Source organism: Haliotis rubra, unplaced genomic scaffold (assembly GCF_003918875.1).
Source record: "Haliotis rubra isolate DU_JTF1 unplaced genomic scaffold, ASM391887v1 Scf99, whole genome shotgun sequence".
Lineage (NCBI taxonomy): Eukaryota > Metazoa > Mollusca > Gastropoda > Lepetellida > Haliotidae > Haliotis > Haliotis rubra.
Genome location: NW_025767734.1, coordinates 1,179,174 through 1,197,502, shown reverse-complemented (window position 1 = coordinate 1,197,502; position 18,329 = coordinate 1,179,174). Strand labels below are relative to the sequence as shown.

Sequence of the window (18,329 nt, the reverse complement as noted above, 5' to 3'; positions counted from 1 at the left end):
AAATTGTTTGTGTTTTTTAAATCACAACTTATCATATTATTCGATATTTACTGCTGCCTTTTTCTGAAGAAATTACTTTGTTCAATAATCCCTCTACGTCGACGCATACAGTCAAACCTGTATAAAGTAACATACTGTTGGATTATGCTAATGACTTGGACAAAATTGTATTATTTCTGTGGAAGAATAAGATACCATGGGCACATACGAAGGACAATATTGCTAATCTTCCCAACAGTCTTCACAAGTATGCGACTTACCTTGACACCAAAACACTTGGGACAGATTCCAGTCGTAACAGTTTGGAACATATCAGGACTGTTTCAAAGTGCAATTACTACAAAGATCTGGTTTGAAAGTCTGTGGTGAAGTCTCATTTTCAGCTGAAGTGCAGTGAAGCTCATAAGGCTTGTAATATTTTCAACCACTTAATCCTACATCATAGAAAAAGGTCCTTTTCATGCGCATCTAAATTGGATTTTGAATAGTTTATCATGTTTATTGAAAAGGATCTCAAACTTATTGGAAATAAGATCTTCCTGAAACATCAGATATTTGTATTTAATTTTACAAATTTTGCTTTTCACACAGATGTTATAGATCACAGATGTGACTGTATAATAAAAGCTTGTCTTAATGACTCTTGCCTTGAATATTTTGATGGGAGGGAGGACTGTCAGTAATGTCAGAGAGAGAGAGAGAGAGAGTTGCCACTTAATTTTTGAGTCGTTCGGGTAATCGGTATATTAAAATCTGACTATCCTGTCAAGGTGTTTGCGGCATTCGGACGTGCTTAAAAGTTTGTGCCTGCTATTTGACAATCTTGAAGGCTTCTTATTGACAGAGTGAGTGAGTTTAGTTTTACGCCGCATTCAGCAATATTCCAGCTACTAGTATATGGCGGCGGTCTGTAAATAATCGAGTCGGGACCAGACAATCCAGTGATTAACATGGTGAGCATCGATCTGCGCAATTGGGAATCAATGACATATGTCAACCAAGTGAGCGCGCCTGACCATCCGATCCCGTTAGTCGCCTTTTACGACAAGCATGGGTTATTGAAGGCACATTCTAACCCGTACCTTCACGGGTACTTGTTGACAGAGGAAATACATCATGCTTCTTTTTCCGTAATGGTAATAACGTACTTTCTGTCATGACATAAGATCGATTAATATGACAGAAATGAAAAAGGACTTTGCCCTCATGAATATAACGATTAAAGAAAAGAAACTATTCTGTATTGTGGAAACGAAAATTACTACAACGATAGTGTCCGAAGTACCACCTATGTTCACACACATCAGATGATAGCCTTATTATCTTTTGTCATTCTACCGTCTCTAGCCAAAATATCCTAAACATAGCATGTTTTCCAGGAATGAACATATATTAGGTCAGGAGGTTTGTCTTTCAGACAGTGAAAACAGTCAATACGTCAGTTCCATCAGGAATCTGTTTATTGACATAGTGACGTAATTACATTTAACAAATAAATAACGAAAGATTGCACATATGAATCGACCCCACTAGACTAACTGCCCTGAATCAAATCGACCGTACTCTAACCCGATTCTATTAGACCCTTTGTTCGTATCAGCAAGAGTCAGATGTACACACAGCGACAAAATGAAACAAGAAAATAACTCGGATATATTAGACCCCAATTCAACAGTTATAAATAGGGAAATAAACCCCCAAATGCAAAGGCCTTCAAACGCAGAATTGGCAACTGATTCAGCGTGGTTAGTGTGCTCACTATTAGGGCTGCGCAAAATAACCGGTTTACCGGTATTTACCGGTTCAGACATGAAATCGATACGTATTGCGATACGCTGATCGAAAACCGGTATTTCGACATGCATTCGGAAAACATCGTAACACTCAGACATCTGAAAGTTAAGTTCGGTTTGAAGTTATGTTCTTAATTTTTGTTAAAATGTTTCGCAATGTTTGGGATCTGAATGTTTTAAATCTCAGGGCTTTTTTGAGAGTGGAGAAATAAGTTCAAACTGGTAACCACTGTGTTGATGTTAAATCGTTCTTTTCCTTGTTTCCTCATGATTACAAGTTTTTATTAAAGCTTAATCAAGCATAGTGATTTTGTTGTGTTTTAACTCGATCATAAGTTAGTTTTTTGTTTAAAAGAAATTCTTGCAATATATTGCAATACATATCGCAATATATGCTTTCGCATCGCAATATATCGCAATATGAATATTCTCTGCAATACCCACCCCTACTCACTATATAGTTTCGGGATTAATATTGCTGAAGTTGCCTTAATACACCAGTTACACACGGACTTTAGTATCTCAGAAAAGTTTTGATACTGATAACAATTATCCCAATAGTTTACCGAGGTTGATGGTGATTAATTATGAGTAGAACTCACCTGACATTTGTATCTTTGTATATAAATGACCCCAATTACAGTTTTGATAATTTGGGCTTATGTTGCCGATACATCTGTCCCTTATGTGATACATTGTGTCATTGTTACAAAGCTGCAAGTGTTTATTTGTTATCATTGGTATTTCTAAGAATTGACTGCTAGTACACGTTTATTGTTCCCAGTGCCACCCATCAAATTGCTATCGAAAGGAACTACATTAACCACCCAATTATCAAAGCCATAGGAAGCAGAAATCTTAGGTATAGCATACCTAATTTCATGACATGTAGACACACCACACTTCCCTAAAATATATAAATAAATGCATTTCGTTCAATAATATGAACTATCAGCCCTTATCGAAGCTACCATATAATGTATTCCAAAAAATACGTGTTTAGATTACAATCTTAAATTAAAAAGTTCGAATGAATTAATGCAACGTTGCATTAAATTGACTCTCGCGCCCTCTACCGCCCGAACGTTATTTCAAGCGAACGCCATAGAGTTATGTCCCTTGGAGCGCTCTTTACGAATATCCTATCCACAACTTGTGATTGAAACCAATTCGGCACACACCGACAACACCGCGACCGTTTTCGATGTACGGAGCAATTGTTTACATCACATTATATGGCATGCGTTCTCTGTTTGGAAGATGTTCGCCTCGCAGTTTCAGTTGTCAATTTCAGGCAAGTCGTAAGAAGGCTTAAATGAGTGCATATGACCCAGTATATAATATAGGCCAAAACATTGTCCAAAATGTGTGACATTGTCTACATGTAGACAAATGGACAGTTCGAATGCCCTTTTATCACAAGCGATTGATCATCGAAGTTATATTGCTAATTCATACCTAATATTCAATACAAGTAAACGTCGGTGTAAATATACAGTTCGAAGACAAGCAATTGATCATGGACATTATTCCCTTCAGTACTTAGCACTTGAGAAACCATGTGTTCTTTTCTTCAACTTGCCCCACTTGTTGTGAATACCCTGGGCCATAGACGTGTACAATGCTCAGCTACATATGTGCCACACTATAGACAGGGAAATCATGTCATATTGGTATGGCCAAATACTGATAGTCATCAATACATTTCCTGTTATTTGCATCATCAGACATAGTTTGTAATTGATTACAGATATGGTAATTGTCTGGAACCGTCTTTCTTCAGATTAGTTCGGGGATATTTACTATGTATACACTGATGTAGGAACACTATGAGGAATTACATGAACGGTATAACCTCCTCCCATTGATTCATCACGTACTGGTTCATCTATTGGTTTATATATTCTGAAGCTTGTTTATCTATATTGAAGGAATTGATCATCAACATTATTCGTTTCCTCTTTGGTACTTGATACACTATGCGTTTTTTTGTTGTCTTTGAGTGTATAGCCCCGAGTAAGAATCAGCACACAAAATAATGACGAATTTATAGTGAAGTTGTAATGACGATGTATGTACAAGTTGAAGAGGAACACTATTTATGGATAGAGAACTTCTTTATTTCAATAGATGCGACGTGTTTGTGTTCCTCTTCAATTTTTACATACATCGTCATTACAACTTGACTATAAGTTCTAAATGCCACTCACAGTAGTCATGTAAAAAGCGTAAAGATCAAAATCTGGTGTGTCCACCATATTAGAAGACACATGCCTAACACTTTAATGATGTCCCCATGGTCCCTAGTGAGGTGATGTACCTTCAGTTGTTGGCAACATTAAGCCTGTTTTTATATTGTATTGTCATTATAGTTAAACTATTTTAGATTTAATTACTAGTTTTAAATTTATTTCTGTGATAATCTAGTTGTTTTATTGTACTTTGCAGACAGGTAAGTAGAATATCTAACTTCATATTTATTCAATTATAAATTTACATGTATTTAAGGATTCACTTGCGTATGGTTACCATCGATGCTCATGATGTTGATCACCGGGTTGTCTTGTCCAGACGCGATTATTTACAGACCGCCGCCATATCTATGTGTGGCGTTAAACACCAAACAACCACAACTACTGATGGGTCTGTTGCTTGCTGCAGTACACGACGACTTAGGTCTCCACACCACCAAGGAATTCATTGTCTTGTTTTTCACCAACCCGGAAGTACAGCCCGTGTTTGCGCTCTCTTCCTACTACTGTGACACACACACACCCACACACACACACACACACACTCTCGGTTAAAGATGTCCGTTACACTTGTACGCATAAGAACATGACAGTTTCCCATTGACAAGTTTTAAAAATAACAAGCAACGGATAATGTGGTGTATTAAATAGACCGATCCCGATTTTGAGTTATTTTGCAAATTTTTTTTGCGACAAGCATCTGGGCTTCTGTGTGCACGTGCACCACGCGATGTTCATGCGTAATGCAAATCTTCAGCGTGAGTAATGCCAAGGTGTTGTAACTACACTCATCAATAGTAACTACATTCTAATCATTTACAGAAAAGACTTTTTGTGGGCAGTATATATCGAATGGTATTATCTACAACCGACTCGAAACTTCTTTCAACGTCTTTGCAAGGTGGCCACAGGGATCTGAATGCTTGGCTATTGATTACGTGGATAAATACATACGAGTCTTGATATAGTTACCTATGCGGATGACAACACATTTATCAAGAGTTGATACAGCAGGAATGGGGTGCCAAGCTGTATTCATGGCCGTATGTCTCGTTATGTCGACCATGTCGGAAGGTAGGTAACAGAGGGAAGTTAGTGTTTCTCCTAGGCATTGTTAGCCCGTTTTATTTGTCTCTTTATATTAGCCAATAATGGTTGTTTTATTTGGCGCCCTGTCCTTCTTATAATAGAACAATTGATATTACCATTCGATGGTTTTTAGTTTCTATTTCATGTTGAAGTTAAGTGTTCTTTGAGCCTTTAAGAATCATATGCATGAATAACTTAATAACATTAATACTTGGACATCTGTCCTTTGTGGATCCTGGAGGAAACACTAAAAGTATATGCCATAATATTGGTGATATGTTTTGTTCTTTTAATGACCATCTGGAATTCGTTGAATGGACGAATTGATGTGTTGGGTTTAATGTCACTAAGAAATGGTATTTCATGCAACTTTTAGTCTTCAGTTTCTTTTCAGATTACCATAAGAAAATTAACATAATATACATTTGAATTATCTTGTCAAAAGCCATGTTATTCTTATCTCTGCCACATTCACGAAGGTTACAATTTTGCAAGGTGATAGGTGAGTGAGTATGGTTTTACGCCACTTTAAGCAATATTCCAGCAATATCACGGCGTGGGACACTGGAAATAGGCTTCATACATTGTACCCATGTGGGGAATCGAACCCGAGCCTTCAGCGTGACAAGCGGACGCTTAAACCATTAGGCTACCCCACCGCCCCGCAAGCTGAAAATATCACACAAACATGTTACTGGACACTAAGGCAGAGCAGCGGGGAATATCGCAAAGAACAATGAAGACCAAGGTTTGGGTGATTACACGAGAACACATTGTGAACATGGCGTCAGTTTTCGATTTTCCAACCTGATGACGTCATGAGTGAGTAAGTATAATTTTATGCCGATTTTAACAATATTCCAGCAATATCAGGGCATGAGAGACCAGAAATTGTCTTCACACATTGTAACTCGAAACCGGCTCTTTGGCTCGCTGACTTGGTTGACACATGTCATCGTATCCCAATTGCGTAGATCGGTGCTCATGCTGTTGATCACTGGATTGTCTGGTCCAGACTAGATCATTTACAGACCGCCGCCATATAGTTGCTATATTGGTGAGTGCGGCGTTAAACAACCAACCAACCAACACATTCCATGTACAAAGTTGTGTCCATTTGGCGTATTCGTAGCAAACAATCGGACGGCAGGTGTAATTTGTTTCTAGGCTTGTCAGCCCCATGCCCACGTACGGGGGTCCCATCACAGTTGGGGGCGGCCGTTTAAAGCATCTGGTATCGCTTGAACAGAGGAACGTTGGTCGGAAATGCTCTAAAATCAATTCAACAAATTTCCAAATGAACTCAATTAGCTACAGTTTGTTATTGGCAGTTATGATTTAATCGTTTTCCCCTTCAGTGAACAATGTTATTGTAAGAAGCGTACACCATTAAATTTCAGTGTCATCAGGGTCTATCAACATTGCTCGTGGGAAAGATGCATCCCAGAGTACTACAAGCACTGGCGGCACTGCGGACCGAGCCACGGACGGTATCACCAGCGGTCGTTTTTCAGATGGTTCCTGTACATCAACAAAGTTTACAAACAATCCGTGGTTTGTTCTTGACCTCGGCGAGACATACCAAATACAGAACGTTGTTATCTACAGTCGGACAGACGAATGCTGTGGTGAGTGGTCCAAGATGGGTCCCCGTTAGTTTTCTGTCAATATTGAAAACATAAAAATATTTTAGGCAGCCTGAAGTTAGCGGTGGGTTCGTTGTTCGTTTTTCGATAAAGCAGCCAACAGCGGGTTCGTTATTCACTCTATGTCCATCAATTCTGTCAAATATGAAATATAAGATATAAGCTAACAAGGACCGAGTTGTTTTATTCAGTAATGAAATAACAAGTATTAGATGCCTAAATCCCAGCGGATTCGTGTTTCACTATTTGTATGTCGAATAACGAATAACTTGCTAGCAGCGAATTCTTTATTCAAAGGCTGTACATGAAACATCTACAGTGGTGTGGTCATATACACTAAAACCCATGCAATGAAAGAGAGCAGGTTCCTTTTACGGGTGTGCCACTGAAAGGTCTGCGTTGTCGTGATAGTAAACTGTATTCTTTCAAACACCACATTAAATTTTAATCGCAAAGCCCAGGATAACCTTTTCAAATCACTACATTTAGACATTTACGAAATGATTTCATCATAGCTACCAGTTTCAAGGTTTTATTAAAACACACACACCTTGTGACAAAAATAATGCGACGGAAAATTGCATTGCCTTCGCATGTGTTTGTAACGAATGCTGCTTGTGAGACAGGGTATACACACACAAACCGAAACATGAGTCTCATTAACCTATTCAGATAATGACCTACTTTCAGCCGATCCGAATTTTCTCGTGTGAAAGTGAAAAGAGACACCACAAACAACTATGGTTACACTGAATTTCAATTCATTGTTTCATAAAAAATGGTATTTACAAGTTAATTTTAATTTTAAACTTTAATAACATCGTATTTCTATATTTTATGGCGAGGTGTAGGCAGCATGACCTTAACTAAGACGTCACAGACTGCCCCAGTTTGATGAGGTCGTAAAATGATTCACAATGCATCTGGCTCACTGGTTACACCTGTTATATGTTTTTGTACACGCTTATTCAGTGTAGTTTTGTAACGCACAATGTGATTGATATATTATCAAGTCCGTACCAGACCGCCAAACCTTTCTAGCGGCAGAGCCTCGTTTTGAGATTTCCACGATTTCCAGATTTTCGTTTGTCAGAGCACGCTGTACGACTGAGCACGCTGCACGACGTGTTTGCAAGGATTAGAAGGAACGTAGTGTTGCAATATACAAGTGCTTAGATGTATCAAATAATACTGATTAATATTTATGTATCCAGTTGAATGAATTGGTGTCAAAACTGTGGACTGGATATTGTACTAAGTTGCGCAATAGGACGGAACTCAGTCAACAGGAAACGAGACTGTTGTGTAATCAATGTTTTGACTTGTTTCAAGAAGGCGAAAGTAATTCATAAACGCATGCGCATGATATGGTTGGATCGTACAAAGCATTTCTCTGTTTTCCCAGAACACAGCACGACAACATAAGGGTGAACTTGTATTTGTCTTTGTCTCACAAGAATGAGATCGGTTTGGTGGATGGTGCACAAATTACGTTTCAGTAACAACCACCAAATCGAGCTCCCAACCCAATAGTCGACATGGATTGTTCAATTCATGCATCAGTGTCAGTTTCAAAATGTGGTTATTTTTAAATTTCAGATGTTTTGTATTATATCCAAATGTGTTTATGTCACACTGTCAAAAGTGTTTTACGTTAAACCGTTTTGTGTAATATAAATAAGTAACTGACGTTAACAAAGAAAGTACACACCTGGTATTTTGGAATTATTTGAAAAATGTTGTGGTTTTGACTAGCAACTTCACAGTTGGGGAACGAATCTATGGTGTTTCGGGAAACATATTAAGAAAGTCTGTGACTTATACATCACTGTAAAAACTCTTTTTCAAACATTTACGTCACTCTTTGGAAGGTAATCCAAAAGCACCAGTGTATTTTGTATTTTGACCGTCAGTTTTTATATAAGATTTTTACATTGCCATACAAATCAACGCCGATTAACTACTGGCTTCCCTTGTTACGTGTCAACTATTTTTATCCTACCACTGCTGTTATCTTACTTGTACGCATCCAGTTATCTGCTTCCACGTTTTCATTGGTCAGATAAAGGAAATACAAATGTTAGGTCTGGTTATCGATATAGATCAAAGAGATCGATAATGGTTAACTAAACATTGATCGATGATCGGTATCTCTCTCTGTCGCTCTCTCCTCTCTCTCTCTCTCTCTGTCTCTCTCTCTCTCCTCCTTCCTCCTCTCTCTCTCTCTCACCTCTCTCTCTCACCCTCTCTCTCTCTCTCTCTCTCTCTCTCCTCCTCTCCTCTCTCTCTCTCTCTCTCTCTCTCCTCCTTCCTCCCTCTCTCTCTCTCTCTCCCCTCTCTCTCTCTCTCTCTCTCTCTCTCTCTCTCTCTCTCTCTCTCTCTGTACCCCTCTCTCTCATGTAACAATATATCAAGAATGAGATCCATAATCTCTCTATCAATATTAACTATTGTAGTTATGTGAGACATTCGCGGGTTTCTTAACTTCTGTGAGTAGTATGCTTGTAGATAATGTTCTACTCCTCAGTCTCCAGATTGTCTAACTTCTCTGTGGAGGTCTTCGGGGGTGCTAACTGTAAAGGTGGGCCGGGGCATGGTTTGAGTCAGTGCGCCTACCACGAGAACGTTGCTGATAGTGTCACCAGCATCTCCTGCAACGGCATCGGTCGCTTCATCAGGATAAAGATCCACCAAACCAGCACGTTACATCTATGCGAGGTTGAAGTATACACGGGTAAGTATATAGAGGATATTATATTCGTGCCCATGTCATACTATGTTTACGACACGAGTGCCTAAATGTTGGTATTTAAACCGATATTTAGGCACGAGTGTCGTAAACATAGTATGATATGGGCACGAATATAATATTCTGTTTATTTTACCGAAGTCGTCAAATTTAGGAAAATATACCCAAATCTACTTTCAAACATAGGCTGGCTATCCGCCGTCGCCGCATGTAGGACGCAACGTCACAGAAGTAACGTGACGTCATAACTTTGTTCATGACATCACGTCACCATAACAAAGTGATATTTTGCCCTAGGGCATCGTATGAAAAATATGAACCCCGATATTTTCGCCCACGTAGGTAATAAACTGCCAATAATGATCTGCTGGTGAAACTTTTTATTGCCAGTTTGGTTTCTTATGCATGACCTGTGTCGTGTTGCGTTTTGTGTCACGCATTTGGTATGGCGCCTGTCTACAGAATCTCCGAAACCGGTACCTAGTTGAAGAACATATGGTCTTACCCATCCTTGAAACACCAAAACTTTCAGCCGTGTTGAAAAATATCCAGGCTTCGACTTTGGTGGATCAGATAACTGTATGGATAAAGAGAAAACTGTTAATTTGGTTGGTTGTTTAACGCGGCACTCAGCAATATTCCAGCTATATGGCGGCAGTCTGTAAATAATCGAGTCTGGACCACACAATCCAGTGATCAATGGCATGAGCATCGATCTACGCAATTGGGATACGATATCATGTGTCAACTAAGTCAGCGAGCCTGACCACCCGACCCCGTTAGTCGCCTGTTACGACAAACATGGTTTGCTGAAGATCAATTCTAACCCGGATCTTTACGGGTATGCACCAATGGAAACATAATTAATGACCTGGATTTCCTTTGCAGTTTTACATATGTCTTTAAACAGTGGAAGTACTATGCTATGGTTCTTGATATGGACCTTTTGAATTGGGAATGCTTACAGTTGCATTGGTCTTACATACTCTAACGGATAAATAATGTCTGCTTTCTGCTTTTTCAAAAGTTTATTTTTTGGTAAGAACCACTTGAAAATGCAGCGTGAGGTATGAGGAAGCGTGAAATACAGCTATGCCACGATTATTAGTTTCAGTCCAAATTTCATTTCATCACGTGTTGTAAAAATATGGGCGGTTTATGTTCATATGTAACAAATTGGGTGTCTATAAAATGCTTAAAATGCTTACCTGAGCCTGTTGAAATGTGCGACCATATCTTTGCAAGATACCCCCAAATGTGTGTTCACTGAATCCTTGTTCAACCTGTTCGTTAAGAAACTTCGTCTTTAGCACCAGTTAAGGCACCAAAGCAGAGATATTTATATCCCTGTCACATGAAACGATATAAATTGGTCGAAAGAGTGATCGAAAAGTTCATGTAGCGGAAAGTAGAGTTGCGACCCTTAACCATTTCAGGATTCGTTGACTACGCTTCTTGGCTATGTACACAATACCCGTGTTCATGGCTTTATCCCAGTGTCCGATGAATGAAGGAAATAATATTTAAAGCGGCGTATAATCGAACCAACACTCAGTCAGTCCCCAGCCAGTTAACAATGAAGCCTATGTAATATTAAGTGAGTGAGTTGGGTGTTTCGTCGCTCTCAGCAATGTTCAAGCAATACCACGGCGGGGAACACATTGTACCCATATGGGGAATCGAACCGGGCCTTCGGCGTGACGAGCGAACGCTTCAACCACTAGGATACGCCACCGCCACTTTGTGATTTTAAGAGATGTGACAGTATGGTACCTCCATACTACCTCCGCCACTACTACTACCATAAGACTTACAGGAAGTAAGCACAACGAAACTTCACTTATCCCCTAAAATCCCGACATTAAACCAAAGCATTATGAAAATGATAAAGCAAAAGTATTTGTAAATAATATCAGCACAGAGGCTGTCTAAATATAAGGTCATGTGTGTCTATAAATGGCGCCGTATCACAGTATTTTCCATGTTATTCAGGCGTCTTCATCAATGATCTTGAAACATTCCTACTGAAAGACGGATGCACGGTTGTTAGAATTGGCGATTCGAACAATTTAAATGTGCAATTATGTATCTGTTTCTTAATCCTTCTCTACACGGATGACACGGTCCTACTTGCTGATTCTGCAACTGAACTCCAGAAAACATTAGATTCCTTTAAAGACTATTGCAATATCTGGAAATTGGATGTTAACCTAAAAAACCCTTAAGTTCTTATCTTTGGAAGCCGGCCGTCCAAAAAATGTAGGTTATCTTTTTATTTGGAAAAAAACGATATTGAGATCGTAGATAATTACACATACTTAGGTGTTATATTCAGTAAAAACAGGAACTTCAGGTCAGCAATCAAATGTTTATCAGAGAGTGCATCTACAGCCATGTTCTGTCTTTTAAAGAAATCTAGAAATTATAATGTTCCTCTGGACTGTTTACTGAAGGCTTTTGACGTGATGATATCACCGATATTATTATATGGTTGCGAAATCTGGGCCTACCAAAATATGAATATAATTGAAAACATTCATTTAAAATTCCTGAAACTAGCCTGTGGGCTTAGACATTCAACCCCAAAGTTTATGGTCTATGGGGAATTAGGTAGGGTACCCTTATCGATTTATGCAGCCAAACGGGTGTTAGTTTCTGGCATAAACTCTGTAAACATGGACCTTCCTCGAAATTATCACAAATTATCTATCAATTTGCCTATTTGCGATCTGTAGCTATTAATGAACAAAATGTCTGGACGAGTAATGTAAGGCAAATACTTAACCTCTGTGGCCTATCCTATGTATTTCATGACCCACTAAGTGTTTCAAGCCAATGGCTAACTGCTCGAGTAGAACAGACTCTAAAAGATCAGTTCTATCAAAACTGGAGATCTGACGTAGAGAAGCCCGAAAGGGCTTTGTTATAAATACTTAAAAGATATTCCTTCATTTGATAACTATCTCCTTCTGCCTAAACAAATATACTACCCTCTCTTGAAATACAGAACTTGTAACCATAATCTGCTTGTCGAGGTTGGCCGTTGGCTTGGCATAGAGAGAGAATTTAGGACATGTAAACTGTGTATGTCGCCAGCTATAGCTGATGAATTCCACTACCTGTTTAAATGTGAAGCTTTTTATGAATGCAGATTCAAATTTATCCCAAATAAATACATACAGTTCCCTAATATAATAAAGTACAAAAAATGGTTGAGTAGTAGAAATGTAAAAGAAATCAAGAACCTTGCACAATTCATCTGTATAATAGATAAGTGCCTTCGAGTGTGATTGTATACATGAGTACAGAATTTCTGATGCGGATTTTATATTTATCTGTCTAGATTTATATATTCATAATTGTTTTCAGTCACAATATCTTAATGTCGTCAATTATCTGTACAATATAACCGCCATCATGTAAAGTAGAAATTATTGTTATTTTGGGAAAACTTTTCTCCTGTACCACCGTGGGTGGTTCTTTTGGAGAATAAAATGAATTGAATTAAAGTAATACCTATTTAAGTATTCTCATAACATAATAATCAGTGGCTTAAGCATTCTCTCCTAAAGCAGAACACCCAGGTTCGATTCCCCACGTGGGTACGGTGTGTGAAGCCCATTTCTAGTGATAGTGCTGGATTATTTCTAAAAGCGGTTTAAACCCGTACTAGCTCAATAACAAGTGATTAATTTTGATATAATGTGATAATGTACAAATATTTGATGTAATATTGTATGCCTGACAGCGTTTATTTACCAACATGTGCCTCTCCCATCATGTCCGTTGTGTATATGTGTACGGCTTACAGTTTCAGTTCTATCGTGGGCTCACCTCGTTGTCTATGTTGACGAAGACGTTTGCTCTGATTATGATGGTGTGCTCAGGCCCAGTTTGACACTGACCTGTGGTAGCGTCCTGACTGGCAGCGATATAACAATACAATCAAAAGGAACGACTCTTCTAGTGTTGTGCGAGGTAGAAGTTTATGGAGGTAGGTAAAAACAACGACAACGCCCCGATTCATGTATCCGTGCGGAGGTGTGGTAGCCTAGTGGTTAAAGCGTTTGCTCGTCACGTAGAAAACCCAGGTTCGATTCCCCACATGGGTATAATGTGTAGAGCTAATTTCTGGTGTCCCCCCGCCGTGAAGTTCTTGAAATTGCTAAAAGCGGCGTAAAACCACACTCACTCACTCATGTATCCGTTATAGATCATTGATGTGCATTGGATACACAAATAGTTCTTCTGCAGTAAACTAGGGATATAACGATCTGTCTTTTTTTGTCAAGGCGGCCAGACCACTGGCAGTATATGGATAAAAATACAGTTTACTACGGTTGTAACGAATTCAAAAGGACCACTTATGGTAGTTCGTAATAACCGTGGTTCGTTATACGCATATACCGTATAACGAACCACGCTTATTATTAACTAATATGCGTATAGAAACACTACTACAATTTGGGATGAAACACGTTCTCTCTGTTACAAAATATACACAATCATACAGTACATGTTTTTCATTCAGCATTACATTACAGTGTTTACAAGTGTAGGAATTATTACTGAAGACATTTTTCTTACTCAGGTATCCACTTCTAAATAAAGTTAATACACGTCTATGCTCATGGGAACTAATGTTTAACAAACATTTTCACAGTTAAGCAAAGATGTAAAATGTGAGAGTATCACTCTGAAGAGAATAGTGCCAGTTCTGATAAGCACATTCTTTAACACGTTGACTAAAGATATAAACAAGATGATCTGGATCCCAAACTCTTGGCTTATCCAAACAAAACCATAGCCATAACGAAAAAGTAAATATTTTACTTGATTGGCCTAACCCAAGGCCTTTTTCTCTCAAAATGGACAACAACATATTATAACATTGGAAAGCATATCTTTAGCGTTGCATTCTCAACAATCGTAGCCAATACTTAATACATTTAATATGATAGGAAACATAAAGTAGATATCTTCCACACACCCCTTATGATACAGCATTCGACGATTTATAACTAATATGGAGAACAATTTTTCAAAACTTCCTATGAATGATTTCAATATTACTCCTTTCTTCCCAACCCCAAATTTCAGCCCCATATCTAAGAATTGGAGTAATCTTTTTATCAAATAAAAAGAAAGCATCTTTTACTGTAAATTCAAAACGTCTGATCAATGATTTTATAGGCCATAATGCTTTACTTGCTTACTCCGCTAATGTTTTACAGGCTTTAGTCCATATCAATTTAGGCGTTATCGTTAACCCCAAATATTTATATGCGTTTACTGTTTCCATAGGATTCCCATTAAAGAAGAATGTTTTATATTTTGACAGAGGCCCACCCATTTTAAAGACAATTATTTTACTTTTAGCTAAATTGATGTCCATACCCCATCTATAAGAATAATTATGTAGAGCATCCAATCGTCTTTGCAACTTAACAACACTATCTGCAATAAGTATCAAATCATCAGAAAACAACAAAGCAATAATGTTCAACATTTCATGGGATATAAAGATACCATCATCAAATTGGCTCTGCAAATCACACACAAGTTCATTTATGAATAGCGAAAACAACTAGGCTGGTGTACATTAGTGTACATCACAGGAATTGTAAAATAGTTTGTTAGTTCTTTACCATAATTAAAAGAACTGTAGAATTAAAAATAGATTGTTAGACATTGGAAAATTTATCATAATAAAAAAGTAACTCAGTAGATTTTTAACATTAGCCTTTCTATACATGACTGAAATTTATGACATTGAGAAAATTTACCATGTATGATACCATTTTGTTCTGGCCCAGACTGAAATAGTATAACTGAGATACCATGCCTCAGTTTATTTCTATTCACCATGTCGAACGCCTTGTTTCTAAAGACCTATAAAGGCACAATATAGACGCGAACGCCCTCTTTCGAGACAATATATTTAGTCACAACCGCTTGGAGGATAAAGATATTGTCAATCGTTGAATGGTCTATGCGAAATCCTCCTTGGTAACCCCAATAGGTTTGTTTAACTCGAGATATAGTTCTAGTCTTCCATTCATAACATAAGCAAATATTTTATTCATGATATTTAGCAACGATATGCCCCGGTAGTTATCAGGGGTTGCTCATACTTCCTTTCTCCTGATGTCCACGCATCAGGGTATATACACCAGAATTTAATATACTATTGGGTGAGAGTAGAACAAGATAGAACAAGATAGGGTACTAATACGTCCCCAGCTGTTTTATAGAATTCAGAAGGGATGCCATCTTCGCCCGGAGATTTCCCAGTTTTCAGGTGTCTAATGGCTTTGAACACATCTTGGTTGTTGAATTCCATTGATGAAATGTCATTTTGATTTTAGCAAGCTGCGCATATATCAGATGTATGATTGCTGATGAACCTTATTGTGTCTTCGGTGAATTGGGCATCTTCTATAGTAGTTGGGTTTAAGAGTTCTCTGAAATACTCTACCCATGATGATGGAGTGACCCCATTCTTTGTACTGCGTGATGATATGTACTTCTTCACTAACTTCCAGAACGTCGTACAGTCCTTGTCGTTTGCAGCTGTCCGAATACTAGTGTTAATAAAAAGTTTGTAATCATTCTGTTTTTCTTACATAGAGGTTTAAAGTAGTTCCTGCTTCTTTTGTACAATATAGGACAAAGAAGTTGCTTCTTTGTAGTTTGGTATTTTTCTATCGTTGAGAGTTTCCTAAAGTTATTAAGATTCTGGTATTTTATTCTTTTCGCGGATTCACAATTGCCATCGAACCAGTCTGGTTGACTCTCCATGTTTGTTGTTTCGTCGGTGCATTTTCAAGCTCTTTCCACATTCGCCGTAGTATTTGTTGTAACTTGTCAGTTGCTTAAAGCTTTATTAACATCCACGCTTGAGACACAGTCCATGAAATCTGTTCTGGTAGAGGAGGGTAGAGATAATTTACTTACAAACTCCTCTCTTTTAGCTTCATTCCATTTATATCTTGTTCTGTCGTGACAGAGGACACTATCACTGTTAGGGACAAGGTTCAAGGATCGATAAAGTAAGACTCACTTAGTGGGAAGTGGTCAGATTCAGTGCGGGAAACAATGTTTAAATTTTGAACATGTTGATATAGCGATGCAGAAACACATATATAGTCAGGGGTATTACAGCCTGCGGGTCCTATGTATGTGTAGCGTCATCTGAGAATCGTCCATTCAAAGTAAACAAAGTAAAAGTCACATGTCCAGGAAATCACGTCTATAGATGCATCAGGTGTACACAAAAACGGGAAGCATCATCTGTTGGAAGATAATCTGTATTGTCAAAACAATTGTTGGATATCTAGTTGTATAAAGCGATCTTAGCGCTAAGGAGATCGTAAACCCCATACCTTATAATTGACTTATTGTCTTTGAGTTATGACTGGTACAACGTACACCACCTGAAAGTAGTGAAAAATCATATTTCATTTCTGCAATGAAAAGATGAATTTCATTTCTGAATAAATATTCCTATGCCCCTTATGCAAATGTGTCAATATGCCAATGTGATACCATGTATTAAAAATACGACATAGCAATGGGAAAACACTACACAGCCAGGCAGTGATGTGTCGAAGTTGATGTGAGAGCATCTACTGCACCAACTGGAAGGAATGCAGGTATTTTAGATCCGTTTATTTTTGTTGTAGAATCGATAGTTAACCTTCTATCAGTTGAACAACTGTAAAGTCTTACCCTTTATCTTTGTAGTTACGACTGACCCATGTGAGGTGGAGACGCCCGCAGCTGTTTGGCCAGTTCAGCCAAAAGGACTCGTAATTATAGATGCACCCACATCCACAGTCTGGGAGGATTTCTCAACACAGATCGCCCTCGTCATTCCATCCATGACGAGCAGATCAGAGGAGGCTGACAGTACGGACAGTTCGCAAGTGATGACCAGCACGGACGAAACAGTGTACGCTACTGATAACCACTTGAGCAGCGTCCTCCTCACTTCCGCTTCCGGTTTTCCAATACAAAGCAGCCATGTGTCAGTCTACGAAGGTACCGTTACCACTTCACTGGCCACAACAAGCAGCACGAACCCGCCAAGCAGCTCCGTCAAGCCTTACACCGGTGTTACCACCATCAGCAGTATATCTGGAGCGCGTACGGTATCCGAACAATGTCTCTGTCGGTGTAAAACGCCACATCCCTGAAACCCTGGAAGAACTTCAGGACTCGATGGACGAATTACAGGCGAATCTGACAATTGATGTTGCAAACACATCAAGTTATAGAAGAAAGCGTACCTCAGCCAAAGACCCAAGATCGTCAGCTTTGTACCTCGGAACACTTGGTATTGTCATGTATATCATTGTGTTTGCGTTCCTGTTTCTTTCCGATATTATCAGTTTTTGGAAAAGGGGCTCCCCACAAAACCACGCTAAATCAACGACGGTGGACCCACGTATATAGGGTTCACAGCTGTCAAGGTGAGGTGAGGTCAAATGGGGTTTAACGTCGTGCTTGAGAATATTTCGCTCATATGACGACGTGCATGCGTGTGTATGTGTATGTGCGGCTACTTGTACTAGCCCAGACTTAGATGGTTTTATAGTGCTAGCCCACTGAGATACCATGCCGCAGTGAAGCATGAATACCCCACTCAGACACATTATACTGACTCCGAGCCGACCAGTCCTTGTTGTACCCATTAATGCCCAGCGCCAGGCAGGGACCAACAAGTACCATATTTTAACGTCTTTTGGTATGACGCGGTCGGGGATCGAACCCGCGACCTTCCGCTCTCCGGGCGGAT

At 38.9% G+C, this 18,329-nt stretch overlaps 1 protein-coding gene across 1 annotated transcript; it reads left to right on the top strand.

The window, feature by feature from the left end:
* Positions 1–5,109: 5,109 nt before the first annotated feature.
* On the top strand, positions 5,110–17,727 carry LOC124265679. The gene is made up of 4 exons (XM_046700480.1): positions 5,110–5,119; positions 6,535–6,762; positions 9,308–9,514; positions 17,276–17,727. Exons 1-4 carry the CDS (start codon positions 5,110–5,112, stop codon positions 17,725–17,727), a joined length of 897 nt encoding a protein of 298 aa, XP_046556436.1.
* The last annotated feature ends 602 nt before the right edge of the window (positions 17,728–18,329 follow it).

What these genes read in the sequence shown, in the direction of transcription:
- LOC124265679 (XM_046700480.1), top strand. An exon ending in TCGGACAGACGAATGCTGTG is followed by an intron (nt 6,763 to 9,307) that starts GTGAGTGGTCCA and finishes TCTACTCCTCAG; the next exon opens with TCTCCAGATTGTCTAACTTC. An exon ending in CGAGGTTGAAGTATACACGG is followed by an intron (nt 9,515 to 17,275) that starts GTAAGTATATAG and finishes TTATCTTTGTAG; the next exon opens with TTACGACTGACCCATGTGAG.